The sequence below is a fragment of the Pteronotus mesoamericanus genome, unplaced genomic scaffold, assembly GCF_021234165.1.
Source record: "Pteronotus mesoamericanus isolate MK-2021 breed Mesoamerican mustached bat unplaced genomic scaffold, CSHL_Meso_final contig_2, whole genome shotgun sequence".
In the NCBI taxonomy this organism is placed as follows: domain Eukaryota; kingdom Metazoa; phylum Chordata; class Mammalia; order Chiroptera; family Mormoopidae; genus Pteronotus; species Pteronotus mesoamericanus.
Genome location: NW_026555084.1, coordinates 19,327,178 through 19,346,688, shown reverse-complemented (window position 1 = coordinate 19,346,688; position 19,511 = coordinate 19,327,178). Strand labels below are relative to the sequence as shown.

Sequence of the window (19,511 nt, the reverse complement as noted above, 5' to 3'; positions counted from 1 at the left end):
AGTGGAAAGATGTACCCTTTCCACATCTAGGTAGACACATGATTCCTTTTACCCTCCAAGATATACTGAGGGATGTTGAATCTTGCATAATTCTGAAATTGAACATGTGACAAATTCTCAGATAATCTGACCTTGAACACACTATATAGACTTTAGCCCATCTCAAGGAGCGGGGTCGGTGAACCAAGGAAGAGAATGAAATCTCAATACCGTATGGAGCAATGGTGGCGGCTTACCCAGGCAGAGGAGGGAGGAGGGTTAGTTACCCCGGTCACGGGATGGAGAGAGCTGGGTTGGGAGGATGGGTCAGCCCTGGTAGTTGAGCAGGGGAGCCAGGGACCGTAGCAGCCTAGAAGGTTAGCAGAGGGATAAAGGATGGGGAGGAAACCATCTAGGCAGGACTGGCAATGTGTAAATAGAGCAATTAAGCACCAAAGTGGAGGCTCTGACAGCCATCAGGAGTACACGGGTCCGAGAAGACCTGAAGGGAGCTGCGCTGTCACCAGGCACAGTTGTCCTGGTGTCCTGGGTCCAGGCCGGATTCTTCTGAGACATCATCACGGAAGGGAGACTGGCGGCCCGCATTTAAAGTGCTAAAAATGTGAACTTGATTCAAAGATAAACGTGAAGCCATTGCCATGTCTCATACTATGCCATATTATAATTATGCCAAACCGGCGTGATTTTCTACCCGTGGCAATAAATATGTAGGTACACATATCATCCTCAAATGATAGGAACAGGAGTATGATTTTAGAACTTGGCCCTTTTTTCTGGGTTTATCTGAAAAAGACACATATAATTCTTTATGTATTGTCACTACTTTAAATTCTTTAGATATTTTCACTCTTCAGTTCTTTCTATACACCCACCCACAAACAGAAAAGTATAACTTTGCTTTGAACAATAGGATAGCAAGAGGATAGCATACTTCTTTTTGACCTTTAGTGCTAACATTTGAACTTAGAAGAAAATACATGCATGCTCTTCTTTTAATTAAAATTGACTTGTGACTGAAAACACAGCCTATCTCAACTTACTATGTAATTCTTTCTTCTCTCTGACATGGCCTATCACTTTGTTCGTTTCCGTTTGTTCCCTCTCCTTTCACTCCCCGCCTGCACAATTTATCCCAGGCTAGACTCCTTAGGGGGCCGTATTGCAATTCAATTTGAGTATCAAACTTTTCCTGCCTAGTTTTCATTCAGTTGAGGAAGGTGAGTTGCCATGGTCCCAGGTTTACTATTCATTTTCCTTAATGCATGAGTCAATGACTCTGTTTAGGTGAATGCATTTGTTGACGGGTGAATTTATAGCTGGGTAGATCTCCGCTTTTGAATTAGTTTTGGCAACGCTATTGCTGAGACACCACCACAGCTCCTTTTTTTCCCCTGATGGATGCAAAAACAAACACAACAATCCCTTGTAATGACTGTCAAGATGAGTATTTAAAAAGATAGACACTTTGAAATTGCCTTTTCCTCAATAGTCTCTTACAAACCATATGCTACGCAGGCTGTTTTTATTCAGAGGTGGTATTTAAGGATCCAGGAGGAGGGGGAGGGCAGAAGTTTTCTAAATAAAATATGTACATAGCCATAGATGAAGAGTGTAGTGCAAGCTTCAGGTGAGGGAGTTGAGGAAACAAATTTAGCTTTGCTCAGATGAATTTTAGTTTGGCCAAAGCCATATAGCTGGTTGGCACCAGAGCAGGGCCTGGGATGCAGGCCTGGAACTGTGGCTGGTACAGAACACTGCCCGCTAGTGTGGCTGTGGTGTGTTTGCTCATCCCTCACGTCCTGAAATCAGGCCCGCTGTCCTCTCCCCTACAGGGCTGATCGGATGGACTGGTGCTTGGTAGAGCAGAATGGGACCAAAGCCACTGATGGGGAAAACCAGTTTAAATGTTCGTATAATTCATCTCTTCACGCACGTGAGAAGTAATTCATAATAATGAGTAATAATACATTAAAATGATTACTTATAATTAGTAATCACATATATGTTGCTAATATATTATTAGTTATGATAATAACTGGTAACAACAATGAAGAATACAGTTACTTCAGGGACCCAGTACCACACAGAGCACTTTGCATTTCCTTCTCAAACAACCACTTGGGGCAGGTTCTGCTATTGCCCCTGTTTTACAGGTGAGCAAACTGAAGTCCAGCAAGTTGCTCAAGTCACACAAGTAGTAAGTACAAGTGCAGTTCATCCTGAGATTCATCTGATGTCACAGCCCAAGGTCTTCACCACGTGTAACTGCCTGTCTCATGTGCTGCCACTTGATTTATACACCTACGTTGTGCCACACGTCAGTTATTGATATTTAATAAAAACACATGGAGACCTCCTTCTCTGTTCCAAGATTCTGCTGCAGAGGCTGCTGTTCTGTAGATGAAGGAGCCCGCCCTGTCCTATGATGTTTACCAACTACTCCTTGGTTGTACTGGGGGTGGGATGGGGAGAGACACCCAATGTCTTAGCTCCTAATGGAACTTGGTTTGCTGTGCTTTTACTAATTCAGCCTCCGGGGCTGGGCTGTAATGGAACTCTAATAGAAACTCTGTCCCTTGAATAAAAAGAAACCTAAGGTATCAAGCAAAGGAATGATATAAACCTCAACATGCTGCAAACCTGTTAATTTTCGATAGTGTTTGAACTTCAGGTTGGGGTCCTGTTTGGAAGAACCCCACAGGATGCAGGGCTGTCTTCTAGCATGTCAGTGTGTTTGCAGCTATGCTCTCTCCCCCTGTGTGGAGAGCAGGACCAGTAAAACGGCATCGGTCCCATCAAGATAGTATAAAGCATATAAAACAAGGTGGAATCACTCATGTCAACCAAAACAGCTGTCAGTCAGCCATGACTGGTTTTGGTTCAACAGGGAAACTACTTAAGTTGGAGCAGACATGTCTGGCAAAGAGACACACCTAAGATATCTGTACCTGTGATTGAAACAGCCCTGTCTGCAGAGCAGGACCACCCATAGAGAGGCTCCTGGGGAAATTCCCCACTTGCCAGCAGGGGTGTCAAGAAGAACAGCCACGTACCACCCCTAGGTACCTACGCAAATTCCCCACTTGGCATCAAGGAAGCCGAGCCATTTATCAAAAAGATCCAAAAGGTGGAGTAACTACTCTCAAGATATAACTGAGGCAGGCTCCAGACCGCTGCTGAGACGGCCGAGCTCCTCACCCCAGAGCGCTGCTCCACACCACGCGGGCCTCCCTTGGCATCGGCTGCCTCAAGCTCTGCCCTGCTGGACTGAGGGCTTCGTCTGCCCTGCTGCCCACCTGGCTCTGGAGATCCTTGCAAGATGCTGACAACCCCCTTTCCCACCATGCTGTCTCCCGAACCTGCAGACTGAGACTCTGGGACTCGGGTTCGTTCTCCCCCATTGAATGCCATGTGTGTGTGTGTGTGTGTGTGTGTGTGTGTGTGTGTGTGTGTGTGTGTGATAATTCTCTAAGATTGTTAGAGTGTAAGTAGGATATTTATGTATGTTGATGTTCTACTTTGAGTGAACCTGCATTCAATAAAAGCTGAGTGCACAGCATAGTCACTGTGCGTGACTCTTCTCTATTCCTTGGTGCCGGGCGGCCCAGCAGGCAGCTGGTTGAGCAGTGGCCCAGCTGACTTACAGGAAAGACTGTATCACGAGCCCACACTTGTGACACCCCGTTGGAGAGAACACACAATCAGGTGTTAACATGTGACAGGATGATGGAAATGGGAGAGTGGCGACGGCCCCTGGGAAGGCAGTAATTAACCGGAATACGTATTTATCATCGTCTGTCATTGTTGACAAACAGTGTAATGACTCCTGATTGTAGAATTCAGTTCCAGTCTCCTAGTTTGTGAAGTCAATCAGACAACCCCAGCAGGTGCAGATCAGTGGAAGGACTAGCGAAGTAAGTGTTCTGGTACACTGGATAGAGCCAGAGACAGAGGGAGCATCTTCTGTCAAAAACTGATTGATTGTTGAAGATTTGAAAAATCACTATTTTCTGATGCCTTAATCATTGTCGTGACTATGGCATGATGAGGAAGAGCTGAACTTATAAATGGGAAAATTCTCTGTGATACCAAGATCAGACAAATCCTTTGCTTTCCCGAGCCTTACTTTTCTTGTATGTAAACCAGGACTAAGGAAATCTACCTCAGAGTCCCTGCTCTGGTCTCCACTCCCAGAAGTCACCACCATCTCTTGCCTGGGCACTGGAAGAGTCTCCTAACTGTCCTCCCTGCCTCCATTCTCCCTCATCTGTGGTCTGTTCTCCAGAAGATAGCCAAAGTGAACTTGCGATAAAGACTAGTTGAATCATGTAATTTTCCTGTTGAGATCATCCTTCTTAATGCCCTAAAAATAGCTCCTGAGTGTAGCCTTTGAGGCCCTATGAGATTTGGCCCCTACCTCTCTCTCCAACATCATCTTCTACCATTCCTCCTCCCTTAGCACCTTCAAGCTGTGAAGGTCTGAGGGCCATGATGGCCTTGCACAGGCCATCTTACTCCTACCTCAAGACCTTTGCATGTGACGTTCCTTTTGCTTGTAATGACTTCTACATGATCATCACAGCCAGGTTCCTTTTGGAAATTAGGTCCCTACTCAGATGCCCACTTCTCTGGGGATGCCTGCTGACCACTCTATCTACTGATGGCAACCTTCTCATCCCCACTCTCTCCGTCCTGTCATCCTGTTTTATTTTCTTTGCAGCCACCATCACTACCTAAAATTTTGTTATCTTTTACTCATTTATTGTGTATCATTTTTACTGGACTATAAGATCCCTGAGGCAAGCTATGTGCCCATTGCCTAGAGAGTATCAAGCAGAGAACAATCAAGTGTTATTTGAGTGCTGAACGAACGACTGTGAGGATCAAATGAGGTATAATGAGTGGAAATGGTTCTGTAATCTATTAACTGTTGTGCAAATACTAGATTTCATCATTTCTTCTCTCCTGCTGAGTCATGGCTCTTCTCAAATCTTATCAAAACAGAGTTGAGCACCGTTTTCAGCTAAGGACTCTTTCAAATGGCAACTTACTTTCCAGAATGTACAATTTAATAAAGGACAAAGAGTAAAATAAAACTTTTTATGAACATTTTTTAGGCATCCTGAGTTCCTTTTGCTAAGGTCAGTTTTCTCTTTTGCACTATGCAACTCCACACAACTGTATGGGTGCACATATGTCATATAGAATTTTTGAAACACAGAGATTTTTATAGAGTTAGAGAAGTGTGGGAAAAACAAGGAATTTGAAATAATGTTTATGAGGAGAGAGATGAGGATTTATCAATTTGGATATACTATAGACCCATAAAAATTCCCAAATTGAACTCTTTTCCTTCATCCTCACTCGACTCCACCCAACCTCTTCCTCTTCCTGGCACCTTTTCATGTGCCTATTAGCCATTTGTATGTCTTTTCAGGAAAAATGTATATTCAGTTCCTCTGCCCATTTTTAAATCAGATTGTTTGGGGTTTTTTGCTATTGAGTTATATGAGTTGGATGTATAAGTTGGATATTAACTCATTATCAGATACTAACAAAAAGGCAAATCACATATAATGGAATAACAATGAACTATTGTCACAGTGCATAATTTGCCCCTCTTTGAGCAATTTTGGTTGCCCTTAAAGTCACTACAGGTGGAGTATGGCAACCCGTGCCCAGAGCGAGGGGAGAAAGACATATATTAATGGATTTGTTCATTAGTGATGTTTTCTAAAATATTATTAATCCATGAAAATGGGATCAATTCTTTGGTACACAGCCCAGGATAAGAGTAGAAACTAGTAGAGGTACTGGTTAAGCAATAGAAAGTAGGCTTTGGGTCAACTGTCTATTGAAAGAAAAGTATACAAAACAAGGAATTACCTATATTGAGATTGCTTTTTAAATATTTCACATACTGTGATTAATATTAATGTTATCATTTGGATCTCTTTTTAAAAACCATTATTCAGTGGGCATTGGATGTATTCTAGGCACCGAGGTCATGCTGTCAAAGGGTCATTATTTCTCAGCCTCCTACCAGAGAAACATTATTTCGAACATTTTCAGGTGAAGAAACTGAAAGTCACCAGTAGATCTGAGTGCTGCTGCTTCCTGTTTCTTTGACTCTAAACCCCGCATTTGAACCAGCAGGCAGGTGGTCTGACCTATTGTGGAAATTCTGGGGTAGCTGCCCCAGTTTGCATCGCAGCTGGTCTCCTAAAGATTTCAGGTCAGCCTCTTAACCTCTCTGCTACTCAGCTGGCTCTTCCGTAAAATGTGGATGACAGTGGAGTCACTTTCTTGGGACACTGTAAGTCTCAAATGAGATTCTGCAAGACAAGTGCAGAACAACATCTGGTGCAGAGTAACCGCTCCATTTAATGTTGCCTGTGATTACATGGCATTCACAGGGGCTGTGGCTATGTGGGGGAAATCCTTGGTGAGAGCCCCCTTTGTCTTGTTTTGAAATCCTAGTTAAAAGGAATAGTAATTAGTCAGTGACCAATTAGCAGAGATACATATTCAGGCAGAGCTGCTAAATAAATTCTGTAAATATTTCTATTCTGTTATCATCTGAGGATAGTCTGGTGAAAGCGAGACATTCTTTGCATATCATGAAAAGTGAAAGGGCAGCCCAACCTCCTTTATCCCCTTTCACCAGCAATTTGTGGGACTAACCATGAACAGAATGGTGGCCTCTGCCAGACAGGCCCCTTTCCGATGGTTGCCGTTGCACTGGGACGCGGCAGCGTCGTGAGAGAACAGGCATTAATCTTGGGGTCAGAGCTCCTGAAAATCAAACCCTCCTGTCACCTTTTACTAGCTTTGTGGCTTGTGGGCAAATTAGTCAAAACTTAAGACGTGCAATTTCCTCATCAGTAAAATAGGAATGATATTTACTTTAGGGCAGTGGTTCTCAACTAGAGGTGATTTTGTCCCCCACCCCAGGGGACACTTGGCAATACCTGGAGACATTTTCGGTTGTCTCCCTTGAGGAGTGGAGTTGCTGCTGGCAGCTCTTTGGGCAGAGGCCCGGGTTGCTTCTCCACATCCCACAAGGCACAGGATGGCCCCCGCGCCAAAGGGTCATTCAGCCCAAATGTCAGCCACACGGACACTGAGCAACTCTGCCTTAGGGAGTTCCTGTTAGAATAAAACAAAAATGTCTGTGAAGCACTTAGCATCACATGTGACACGTGTTGGGTGCTCATCACTCATTTACACCATTCGCTAGGCTTTGCCCACTAATGGCAGTTGGGCTTTCCCTGTCAGGCTCAAGCATTTTGACCAACTGCTTCACACTGAGATGCTAGGTTTAGTCTTCCATTAATGGTATATTATGTTTAAAGGAAGGCCTCTCAGATGTTGATGCTAAGCAATCTCTGTGATGCAATGTCAGTCTCACTGGCACCTGGGCAAGCTTGGTCCTCTCTAGGCTCCTCGTCGCCCTGGGAGGTAGGAATTAGGTGCTAGAATTCCTTGCTCCTCTTCTGGCTGTGAAAGTTCAGTGAGATGATGCAGGTAAAATGCCCAAAATGCCCAGTCCTATGCTGGCATCAGGTGAGTGCAAACACAGGTCAGTGTGATCACTTCTCTAGCCCTGGGGCTTGCTCACTCTCTCCTCTCCCTCTCTCTCTACCTCCGTCTCTCCATTAGCCACGTAGTCATATCGGAGGAGTTGGCTTTCTCCAGACTGCTCTGTCCTGTGCTTCTCTTCACTGTACTCAGTGATGGGCTCTTCCTGAGCGCTTTTCTGTTCCCCAGCTGCTGGGCTGTTCACATGTGAAGTCCTCTCTGGGTGGGTTTGATTTATCCATCTTTGGCCCACAGAGCTCTGCAACCCCCTGCCTGTGTCCCTCGCGTGGTCCCAGACACGGCTCCAGACCCAGAGTTGTGCTCTGACACTATCAGGCCCCAGAACTAGGGTGCTCAGGGGCCCCCACGTTCTTCCAAACTGCGTTCTGTGGTTCAGTGCAGCCCGCACTCAGGAGGCTCTGCAGGGCCGGCCGGGCCGGGCTCCTCACGGCCGCGCCTCTCATTGGCCGAAGTCCTCTGTTTTACCCCTTCCCCTCAAAGTGGTTCCTGATTTATATGTGTTTTGAGACAGTCCTTTTTTTTTTCTATTTTCTATTTTAAAATTTATTGGGGTGGCATTGGTTAATAAAATTATATAGGTTTCAAGGGCACCATTCTGTAACACATCATCTGTACATTGGTGCGTTCACCACCCCAAGTGAAGACAGATTTTTTATTTTATCTGTGGTCACCATGAGATTCACAGGGTTCCCTAGCTCTTGAACAGTTGCTCTGGCTTAACCTGGCAGGGTTTTGTTGTTGTTGTTATTGTTTAACTAGGACAATCAATAGGGGCTTAGGGTTGCATTTGTCAATAAACCATAGATTGCTATGTTGTGATTTTCCCCTCCTTTGGGGTAGAATCACATACTGGTTGGTTGTTGAAAATTCATTAAGCAGTATTAGCAACTATTAAACTCAACTGGCAAAGGGCTTTTTCTCCTGCGCCAAGTGCACGTGTCCACCACTGCAGGTGGCGCCAGGGCAACCCTGGCAGCACTGAAGGGTGATCGGGGGATGTCACATGCTCTGCACGCCAGGAAGAGCACTCGTGACGCCTCGTCCTTCACTTAGTCCTTTCGGGTCTTTCCAGCGGGCCAGGGGAGGGGGCTGAGACAGCCCCGGACCCCTCCGGGCCCGTTAGTGTTTTGAAATATCTCTAGCAGAGCATTCCCATGACACTGACTACTGTTTCCATCAGACGGAACAGAGGCTTTGTATCAGAAGGGACCTGGGTTAGAATTCATAATTTGCCACTTGTCAACTTCGCGACTTTGGATTAGATAATTAGCCACTTGGAGCTATAGTTTCCTCCTCTATAAAAAGGAAGGAAGAATGACAGCTAATAGGGTTATTTTGAAGATTATATTAGTTAAAGTCATGAGCACAAAACAGGCACGTAGGAGGTCCTCAAAAATTATCATCAATGCAAAGTTTCTGGCTTTAGAGGGGCAATTACCTTCTTCACCATTGGAATCCCTGTGTGCAACAGATGGGATCGCTAGGTGCAACAGGTGTCAAGAGAACCTTAATGTATCTCTTGGGAGTGTGAGTCAAAGTTGCTGGAACCAGTGTAACAGAGAGGCCCCCATTCCAGAGAAGGAACGAGTCATCTGTAAATGAGCTTAGCCCCCAAAGCCCTGGCTGACATTAGTGAGAGAACCGAACAAGTACTCAGAGGATGACAGAGGTAGATGGACAGATATTAGGCACGTTTGCATAAATTTGTGTTACTTTTAATGTAAGTAACACAAAATTAAGAAGAGAATTTCTTGGCTTATAAAATTATAAGCCTAGGAAGGGGGCCAGTGTAAGACGCTGCTGCATGTGGGCGTGTCTCTTGACTGTTTCTCAGCTTTGCCTGTCTGCTCGGCTTCCTCTGCGTCAGTGTCCTCCAGCAGGTAGGGAAGGTGGCCACTGGACGCACAGTCCCCTAGCATGGCCGCCACCCACTTTGCAGAGCATATATTGCCCGGAAGTTCCAGAATCACGGTCTCAGTGAGGACTCCGATTCCTATTCCTTGGTCTCCTGCCCGTGTTTAAACCATCCACTTTGGCTGGGACTTGAGAAGTTCCCACATGGACCACGTGCCCTCTCCTTCTGGCCTGGCATGGCACCACACTAGGGCGACAGGGAATCGAGAGGGCCACTTTCCTGAAGGAAAAGAGGGTGTGTTAGTAATTACAAATACATTTTGTTCTAAGGGACAAAAGGCCCTTAGATACAGATGGAGAGAAGTTGTGGGGGCATATTGTTCGGGGGACTTGCTCAAGTTTACGAGAGATGGGTGAAGAAAGATGAAAAAGGGAGTGGCCAAGGAGAGGAGGCTGAGGCAGGAAGAGGGATGGGCCGCAGAACTTCCCGATCAAATAGGCAAACTGAGAGCTTTTGAGCAGGAGCAGTCCAGTAGGATCTTAGCTGAAGAATGCTGAGACTAAGAGGAGGAAATACAATAAAGGGGAAGAAAGCAAGGACAGGGAGAAAAGGACCTGGAAAATGACATAAATGTGTCATCAGGAAACACTTGAAAGAATAAGGCAGTAGACCAGCAAGTCAAAATTTGCAATTCCTTGCCTTGTGTAAACCATTGTATTGCTGTGTGTCAAGAGCAATGCCACAGGTAAGAAACCCGAGTTAGAAGGGTATGTCTGAGTATGACCAAATTGGAGAAATTGTGGGAATAGAGACCAGGGGTTGAATGATTAGGACAGGAAAGTTTTACTTACATTGTGTAATGCCTTTAGGGATTTTTTTATACATATCAAGTAAATTATTATGAATGATCTATGAAAAATACATATATGTATATATAAATACAGGGTGAGGCAAAAGCAGGCTTACAGTTTGTATGGGAAATAATATAGTAGTTAATAAGCAATAATACAATAATAAACTGTTTTGCATACTCACAACTGTTAACCTACTTTTGTCGTGCCCTGTATATGTGTATACAGACACACACATGCACACACATGCCATTTCTCAATTTTGGATAGGTCCGTAGATTTTGCCATTATCCCTGTCAGTAGGCATGTTTTTGTCATATGCATATTAAATGTCTAATGATGTGCTGAAACATTTTCCATTTCTCATGACCTTCCCATGTCAAATTTTCTAATCCTTTTTTTCACCTTTCACACACACTCTGAACACACACACACACACACACACACACACACACACAATCACTCTCCGTTCACATTATTTGTTTGTTCTCCCATTAATTTATCCTTCAGATATTTCCTGAGAATCTACTATGTGCCCTGGAACCCTGACCTGTATGCACCCTGGAGCACGCATTAGAATTCAGGGTGAGGCAAACACAGGCCTTACGGTCTGGCGTGGGAAACAGACACTGAACAAATAAACCATGATTGCACATGGCGGTGTTGTGTAAGACGTGGGTTGCAGGCGGGGACTGGCTTAAATGGGATTGGAGACAGATAGGTAAGGCCCCTCTGAGAAAATGATATGAAGCTGAGCTCTTAAGAACAAAGAAAAGAGCTAAACAAGTGAAAATAAGGAGAATAAGTGTTGTGGGCAGAAGGAAGAACAAATACAAAACCCTAAGGTATAAAAAAGGCCAGTAGGGCAGGAGCGAGGCAACGGTTTCTTTTATTTCTATTTCCTAACTGCTCCATTCGAGCACGAGTTCTAGCCGGTTGAGAGCTGCATCTTTTGTCTTTTGCATCGCGGGCAGGGTGAGTGTGCTGTTAACAAGCTGCACACCCACCCCTGTCTGCTGTGTGGCTGCGGTGGGATTCAGCTGACCACACTTGTCATCTCTCACAGTGGCTTCCGGTTGGCTTCTGTCTGTGGCGGGCGCTAGAGGAAGGCCGTGAGACATGAGGCCAGGAAGGACTCCTTGTGTGCTCTCTGCTCACCAGCCTCAACCCAGCCTTTTTTTTTTTTTTTTTTTTTTTTTTTTTTTTTTTTTTACCCCAGAAGCAGTGGTTCCCAGTTTGCAATTTTGTTTTTTTCTGTAATCCTCAGAGCCAGGCCCCTTCAGAGAGAGCGCCACCAACAGGCAGCGTGCCCACTTCACGTGCCTGGATCCAACCTCCAAAGGATACCTCTTGCAAGCTTCGGTCTCCCCAGCCCTACGGGTGGTAGCTGTCTCCTGCTGTCATTATCTTTGACTCTTCAGGGTCACCTTTTTGCATTTTCACTCCTCCAATATCTATGTAACTGATTCCTTATGTTAATTTCTCCCTATTAAGGCACCAGGCAGAGGATCTGTTATCTGGCTGGTCTGGACTGATTCCTGGGTCGTTTCCCTGTCTCAGACTCACCCACACTCACCCTTCTTAATGCGGAGCCCCTGCGAGGCCCATCCAAGGCCAAGTGTCCACAAGGGAAGAAGGCCAGCCAGAAGTGAGAAATGACAATTGTCAAGCTTGAAGATGCTTTTTTCTCAGAAGCTTGCACAACCTGCCTACTCCCAATCTGCCCTTTGCAACATCTTTTCCAAGGTTAGCAGAATTATAAAAACATCGATTTGGCCATTATTGACTTTTCAACCGGGATCCTAAGAAAGTCTTTTAGCAGCCCCGATAAATTAAACCTGGCCCCCTCGCTCCCAGACGGGCCGGCTCCTACATCACTGACAGAGAGGACAGGGGAAAGCAGTTTTCCCAGCCCGACGTCGCTTAAGTGATGTGCATTGTGTTTCTGACCATTAGCAGGCGGAGGATTGAAGTGTGGGTAGATTGCAGAGCTGCCTCCTTTAAAAATGCATAAGCACTTTGTGAGTTTGCAAAGTCATGTTTCGCTCAGCTCAGTTTGAATTTTTCATAGGGGAGAAGTATTCTGTAGTCTTTCTTCTTTCATTTCTTCTTTATCAGTAAGGACTTCCACAGTTGGGGGCATAGTGGAAAGGGGCCAAGTCCGGTCATACAGTTTGCTTGATTGGTCCTCAGTTTTCCCACGTTGTAAAATGTTGGAATATTTGGATTTTAAGGACTTGGGGCAATTGGGTTTCCTGCCCCTCCCCATTAAATCCAAACTAAAAATTCCTCCCAGCTCTAGGTTTAAATTTAATTGATGTGTCTTCAAGTAAATTTTCGCCCTGGAAGACTCATCCATTTGTGAAATTGTGAACATTGTACTGCAGAGGAACCTTCCTTCCGAAACTGTCGTCCGGCCACACATTATCCCTGCTGTGGTTATTCCCACTCCCACACCAAAGTCAGATATCACTGAGTCAGAAAGCCCAGCACATGTTTTCCTGACATGTGATGCTCCAACCAGACCTAAGAATTGGTTATGGAAACATGACAGTCATATCTGACAAGCTCCTGATTTGTTTTGTTTATGTAGGTCAGCATCTGGCTTGTGGTAGAACAAATAGGTACGAATGAATGGAATGCTTAGCAGGTGCCCCACGCCAGGGAACACCTTTGCATTGATTGTCTCATTTAGTGACCTTAAACTCCTCTGAGGAAGCTCCTATTAGTCTTATTTGTCAGATGAGGAAACTGAGGCACAGAGTCATAATTCATCCAAGCTGACACATTCGGAGTCCTAACTCTGGAGCCTGGAATCTGCCCTGTTGCACTGTCCGCTCGGTGCTGCTCAGTATGTGTGTTTCGCTCATGCAGTGATTCATTCGTTCCTACATCAAACATTCAGCAAACCTGTGTCACGTGCCTGATACCAAAAGTGATATAATAGCCAACAAAACCAGCAATGGCTTATTTTCAATAAGGCAGAGCAATTAGGTTCTTTGATGAGCAACTAGTTAATAAACCCCCAAAGTTAATAAATTATTTGCTTTTTTTGATATCAATACATCAGACTTGTCTTGGAGTAAAATGGTTTTCTCCCCACATCTGGCTAATCAGTTGTATCCTATTTTCTCCTCAAGTGGAGAGAGTTATTACAGTTGGTATTGAAACCTCAGCAGACAGGGAGCAGAAGTCTGTTGCAGTCTCCACACTTTCCGGGACCGGTGCGCACCTGCCAGGCGGACTGTCAGGGTAAAACGTCCGTCACCCGCCTGCGTGTCGCTGCTGTGCTCTGGTTCAGCGCCTCTGCCTGCAGTCAGGTCCTCGGACAGGTGGTGGTCAGGCCGGCAGTGCTTCCAGAAAAGAAACAAGTCGTTATCTTCTCACATTGGATGTTTTCAAATTTAACTCTAACTCATCGCACAGCACCTCCCCATCGCACAACACTGAGTTAACTCCCGTCTTCCTCCTTGACTTCAGCATAATATATTGACATCAGGAGCCGTCTTAGGAATTATCTTGCCAAAGTGGTAAAACATTCAAATGTTCTCATAAAATATTGAAGCATGTGGTAATGTAACAGGCTTCATTAAAATTAAGTTGTTCAATTTCCCTTTAATAGGGATAGCGCCTAGAGGTGGTGAAAAGTAATACTTGTATTTGCCTGGGAGCTGGAGGATCCCAGCTGACTTTTAAATCCAGGGTCATCTCAGCAGTTCAGGGAGGAAGTAGCTGCATCGGAGCCAGGTTCTTGCCTTGGACACACCCTGGGGGGCTGTGTGCAGTCTTCCACGTGAACGCACAGGGCTCCCTCCCACGATGGCATTTGTGTTGTCAAGTGGCTTTTACAAAAGCCCCTGGTCTCCCTCCGAGTCCCCTGGCTGGAATGATTATTCCATGAGGAAGGTATCTCTTAGGCAGAAAAACCCAGGGCTCACGTTTCTATTGGTTTAGCAGGTTTATGTCTAAATAGTTTGTCTTCTTGTAGGCATGTATGTCACGGCACATATTTCTTCTCCACCTTTCTGTCTTGCCTCTCTTTCTTTTCTTAAGGCTAAGTTCAGATTCTGGACTTTTCTCAAAAAGGATCAAACGAGATCAACCCTGGGTTGATATGATTACTTTTTCTTGACCCAAACAATGAAAGCCATTTCTCCTTCGAGCCATGTATGAGGATGGTCCTGTTTGGAGAGGCAGAAGCAGAGTCTCCTGAAGGAGAAAAATGACCGCCTCAAAATCCGGGCTGCTCTGGCCAAGTGATTCAATTGGTTGGAGTGTCGTCCCATACAACAAAAGGTCACCAAAAGGGTTCGATTCCCAATTAGGGCACATGCCTAGGTTGTGCATTTAATCCCCGTTTGGGGCATGTACAAGAGGCTATTGAGTGATGTTTCTCTCTCACATTTCTCTCTCCCTCCCCCCCACACCCCCTTTCTATAAAACCAATTAAAAAAAAATCCTTGAGCAAGGATTTAAAAAAAAAAATGGGGCTGGCAAACAGCAGCCATTTTCCATTGTGTTACTGTGTTACTGTCATCACCAGCTGGTGCAAGTGGAATAGTCTCTGTTGCATAGACATTTATTTGTAATGGCCCAGGATAACTAGGACATTAGTGCTGTGGTGATTCCTTTTGCCTAATTGGATTGGTGCATTTTATTTAATGGGTATATAAATACAACGATTGCTCGGTCATATTTTAAAAAGTGGTTTAAAAGAGAGAGTTCATGTTAGAGGTACTCCTGGAGTTGTGATTTACTCTCGTAGTTCTTGGAGTTAGAGATACTCTTGGAGTTTTTGTTTTACTCCTTCTGGAAAACTGTGTCAAGATAAGTTCCTATAAATAGTTAAATCATTTACATATGTAGAAGACAGACATTGTACCAGAAGACAGGGCATAACTTTTCCTTATAGATTCCATTCTAGGTTGTTTTTTTTTACTTTAACCATACTTGAAAATGGCAGCGAAGTGGAATCTTATTATAAAGTGACTCATTATTTATGAGAATAAGATACAGTGCACATTAAAATTGGGTTGCCTATAAAACACATGAAGACACTACACTATCCTTGTTCCCAATTTTACCGTCATAAAGGGCTTTTGTTTCCCTTTATGTTTATGGCATAAGTGCAGTGAACTATATGATGTACCTGGTGCCTACTATATGATTAGCAAGTAGCATCGAGTTCATGACTCCAAAAAGACTTCGGCTGTTGAGAGTGGAAGGCTGGGGGCGGTGACCGATATAATCAGGATATTGTTTTGCGACATAATTATGGAAAATCTAGTTCAGGGAGCCACCAACTGTGTATCTGGAAAATGATTCTGCCTCCAAATAGTGGAACTCAGTGCAGGAGTCCGGACTCAGGGGATAGGGAGACAAGGTCTCATGGTGGCTGAAATGAAAAGTCCAGATAGGACCAGCTTCAGGTATGGCTAGATCCAGGTACTTAGCAGTCATTATTTGGTTAGTCTTTTATTGAGTTTCTACACCATTCCTTGGGATTACAACATGGACATGTCTCTGTGCCCACCTCAGGGATCTCATGCTATATATAGTAGCTGAGATGCAGAAGATAAAAAGAAAAAAAGGAATTCTAAGGAATGTGACATATGCAATATTAGACACACTTGCAAAATACAAACTGTAATTCATAGGAAAAAATGGCAGATATTTCTGGGGAGAGGTAAACAAGGGTTCCATTATGAAGTTAAACCTTAAATGTTGTTTTTAAGGAGAAGCAGACATTTTACAGACAGGCAAATTGATGAGAAATGATTAATTACCTTGGAGATAGTATTTGGGAGATCCGTACTCGAATCCTAGCTCTACCACTTACAAGTTATGCAAACTGTGTCCAGTTGCTTAAACTCTGAAGGTATTAGTTTCCTTGTATGGAGCTACTGAGTTCATAGAATTATCACGAGGATCTGATGAGTTGATGGGTGCACAGAGCTTACCTGGGGCCTGGCACAAAGTAAGTCTTCTCTGATTGACAGCTGCCATTCCACTCGTATAGACTCCCCCACTGTACCTGACTGCCTTCATATAGAGCTTTGAATTAGGGGTTGACATCAGCCACAGTAAAATCAGCTAGCATTTATTGAGTGCTTACTGTATACCACGTGCTTCATTCAGAAATTCATTTGACTTATCAAATCTTCCCTGCAACCCCAGGTAGTAGGAAAAGCACTAGCCTCATATCACAGGTAAGGAAACTGACGCTGAAATGTTAAGGGGTCTGCCAATGTAACCAGGTTAGTAAATGGTGGCCAAGTATCTTTCCCCAGGTCTTTCTTATTCCAGTGCTGTGGGCTTAAGCATTATAGTCTATTTCCTCCTCCCTAGCCTGCCATTACTAACTGCCTCCTCTCCATGGCCTTGGAGGGTGCCCCTGTTGCCCTCTATTGTGAGTGCCACACCCCTTCTTCTAAAGACTCGGTTTTGGGTGCTCAAATATGTGTAGGGGGAGTCAGGTGCTATGCTGCTACTCCGGGCACTAATCTCGTGGGTCCTGTGCTTCCTTGCAGGTGAGCCTTCCAGGTGGTCATCTTCTCATTGTGATTGCTGCTGCAAGAATGGCAAGGGTGACAAAGAAGGGGAGAGTGGCACGTCTTGCAACGACCTGTCCACCTCCAGCTGCGACAGCCAGTCTGAGGCCAGCTCTCCCCAGGAGACGGTCATCTGCGGGCCCGTGACACGCCAGACCAACATCCAGACTCTGGACCGCCCCATCAAGAAGGGCCCTGTGCAGCTGATCCAACAGTCAGAGATGCGGCGGAAAAGCGACCTGCTCCGGACTCTGACTTCGGGCTCCAGGGAGTCAAACGTGAGCAGCAAAAAAAAAGCTGTCAAGGAAAAGCTCTCAATTGAGGAAGAGCTGGAGAAATGCATCCAGGATTTCCTCAAGATCAAAATTCCAGACCGGTTCCCCGAGAGAAAACATCCTTGGCAATCTGAACTGTTACGGAAGTACCATCTATAGGGCAAGGCTGGGGGGTGGGAGAAGAAACAAACCGCGTAAGCATTTTGAAATCGACATCCTAAAAGAAATTCATATTTGCAAAGAAAAACAATTGACAACACATATTTGTTAGAACACAATGCCCATTGATATACTACTGCCTATTTACCTGATTCACCTTAACACGTAAATCCACAGGGTAGATTTCTTTCCAGACATGGAAATGTAAGAAAATCTGTTTTTGATTGTTTCTTTGTTTGGTTGGTTGTTGACTTGGTCCCATGTGCTGAGTATCTTGCATACAATGAGGGTCGGCTCCATGAGAGCAGCAGCTGAGGGTTCATGCCTCCAAATGAACATGACTTCAGTTCTTGGGAACCATCCATCCCAAACTGGTTTTTCTCTCACCTTCTACCTCCCTCCTTTGAGCGAGAACATGGTAGAAAGATATCTGGCCTAATGGCATATGTTTGATTGTTTTAATTTTCCTTTTCCATTTCTTAATGGGGGAAGGGAGGATGGCAGATTTCTATGACTTCTCAGTCCAGCCTATGATGTGCCAGTTTCTATGGACTCTGTATGCATGAGGATTTGTGCGACACAAGTGCAAAGAAGTTTGTACATACACACACAGCGCGCAGGACCGCAGGGCCTGGATGGCCGGCGGGCACCCCTGCTCCCAGCAGCACTGTCTTCAGGGTGCCCCACACGGAGGAGCCTCTGCTCTTTTCTTAAAACCCTTCTGGGAAGATTTCCCAGCCTCTCTTGGCAACACTTTCTAACGTCAAATAACCCTCATCATTCAGAAATCATCTTATTTCAAAATTAACACCCTCAGGCTCCGTTTTACTGAGTTGCTCTTTCTCTGCAATCAGAAAGGGTGAGAAGAGCTAGTCAAACTTTTTTTTTTTTTTAATTAAACAGACATTCATATCCACAAAAACCACTACTCAAACAGCCACACACTCAGCCTTCTCTACCCACTGTTTTTCCTGGTGTGGTCTTCCCACATAATCCACATTAAATTCTCTGCACTCCCACGTAGCTGTGGAAACAAGAACACCACACAGTTCACACTCGAATCAGGGTCCAGCCTTTTGTTTGTTTAAGAGGGAATTGTATTCTATACACCTCCAAATAATTACTCGTAACTTCTTCAACTTGCAGTGCTACCTTGCTACTTTCCTGTAGACAGTTATGTTTGCCGTTGGGATTTGGGGACTTGGCTGTGACCATACTAGGACTGGCTGACATTGCTGTCATGTCTAAACAACCCAGCTAGATAGCTGGAGCTCCAAAATTGAGGTTTTGGCTTTCTAAACTATCTTTCTTGATTACATCCTTGACCTTTATAGACACAGCCAAAAATAAACTGTTAATAGCCATCCAGCCATGACTTTGAGTCTATTAATGCACGGATAGCTTTTTCGTAGACTTGTGGTACAGAAGATTAAGAGACCAGGTTTTATTTTTAGCATTCCTCATGCATTTCAGTCAGTGGGAACTGAAAAATAATTGGTCAACTTTATTTTTGTGCCAGGTACTCCTAATTTTTTAAATTGTGTGTTTGTGTGTATGTGTACGTATCACAGGTAATAAAGGCAGCTGGATGATGTCTGTAGGGGAGAAAAATCATGACCAGTTGCTTCTTTTGGAAATCTTTTATTGATGCATTTTTATTATGTAAGAGGTTCTGTCTTGAATCCCGTTATTAGTGACTATTAGCATATGGCTATCTTTCTGAATTTTTGTAATTTTTGCCTTTACACCTATGCATCAGACTCAGCCAATGTTTACTTGTCATGATGATTTAAATAGAGTGTAAAGTTTTACTTAAGTGAAAAAGAAAGTGTACTGGGGAGTTGAGGTGTCAAGAGAATTATAATTTATGAATTTAAGTGGTTTTCTTTTATGCATTAATATATTGGCAGACATTCGCCCTTAACTGCAACATAGCTTTGCAAAGCTTACCGATATGTCTTCATTCTTTTCAATGCTTCTTAACAACAAATCAAAGTACCACTCTGCTCATAACAAAGGATCCTGCAAAGAATCAAAGAACTTGATAGGTCAAGAAAAAGTTGAATTTGATGGAAATACCAAAATACCCTCAAATTTACTTTAGTCAAATGATTCTCGTGACCCTCCTGGAAGTGTTATCAAAGAGTTGGGGCATACACAGAATGCCCAATGTCCTGGCTTCCGTAAATTTCAGACCTTACTTTAACGGCATCAAGAT

General features: G+C 44.3%; 1 protein-coding gene across 1 annotated transcript in view; it reads left to right on the top strand.

The window, feature by feature from the left end:
- The window catches only part of KCTD16 (potassium channel tetramerization domain containing 16), a 193,844-nt gene extending 176,546 nt beyond the window's left edge, over window positions 1–17,298 (top strand). The window contains exon 2 of the mRNA XM_054568238.1: window positions 16,839–17,298. Within this exon, the coding sequence (XP_054424213.1) occupies window positions 16,839–17,293 (455 nt within the window). The 3' untranslated portion in view covers window positions 17,294–17,298. The remainder of the gene's footprint in view (window positions 1–16,838) is intronic.
- The last annotated feature ends 2,213 nt before the right edge of the window (window positions 17,299–19,511 follow it).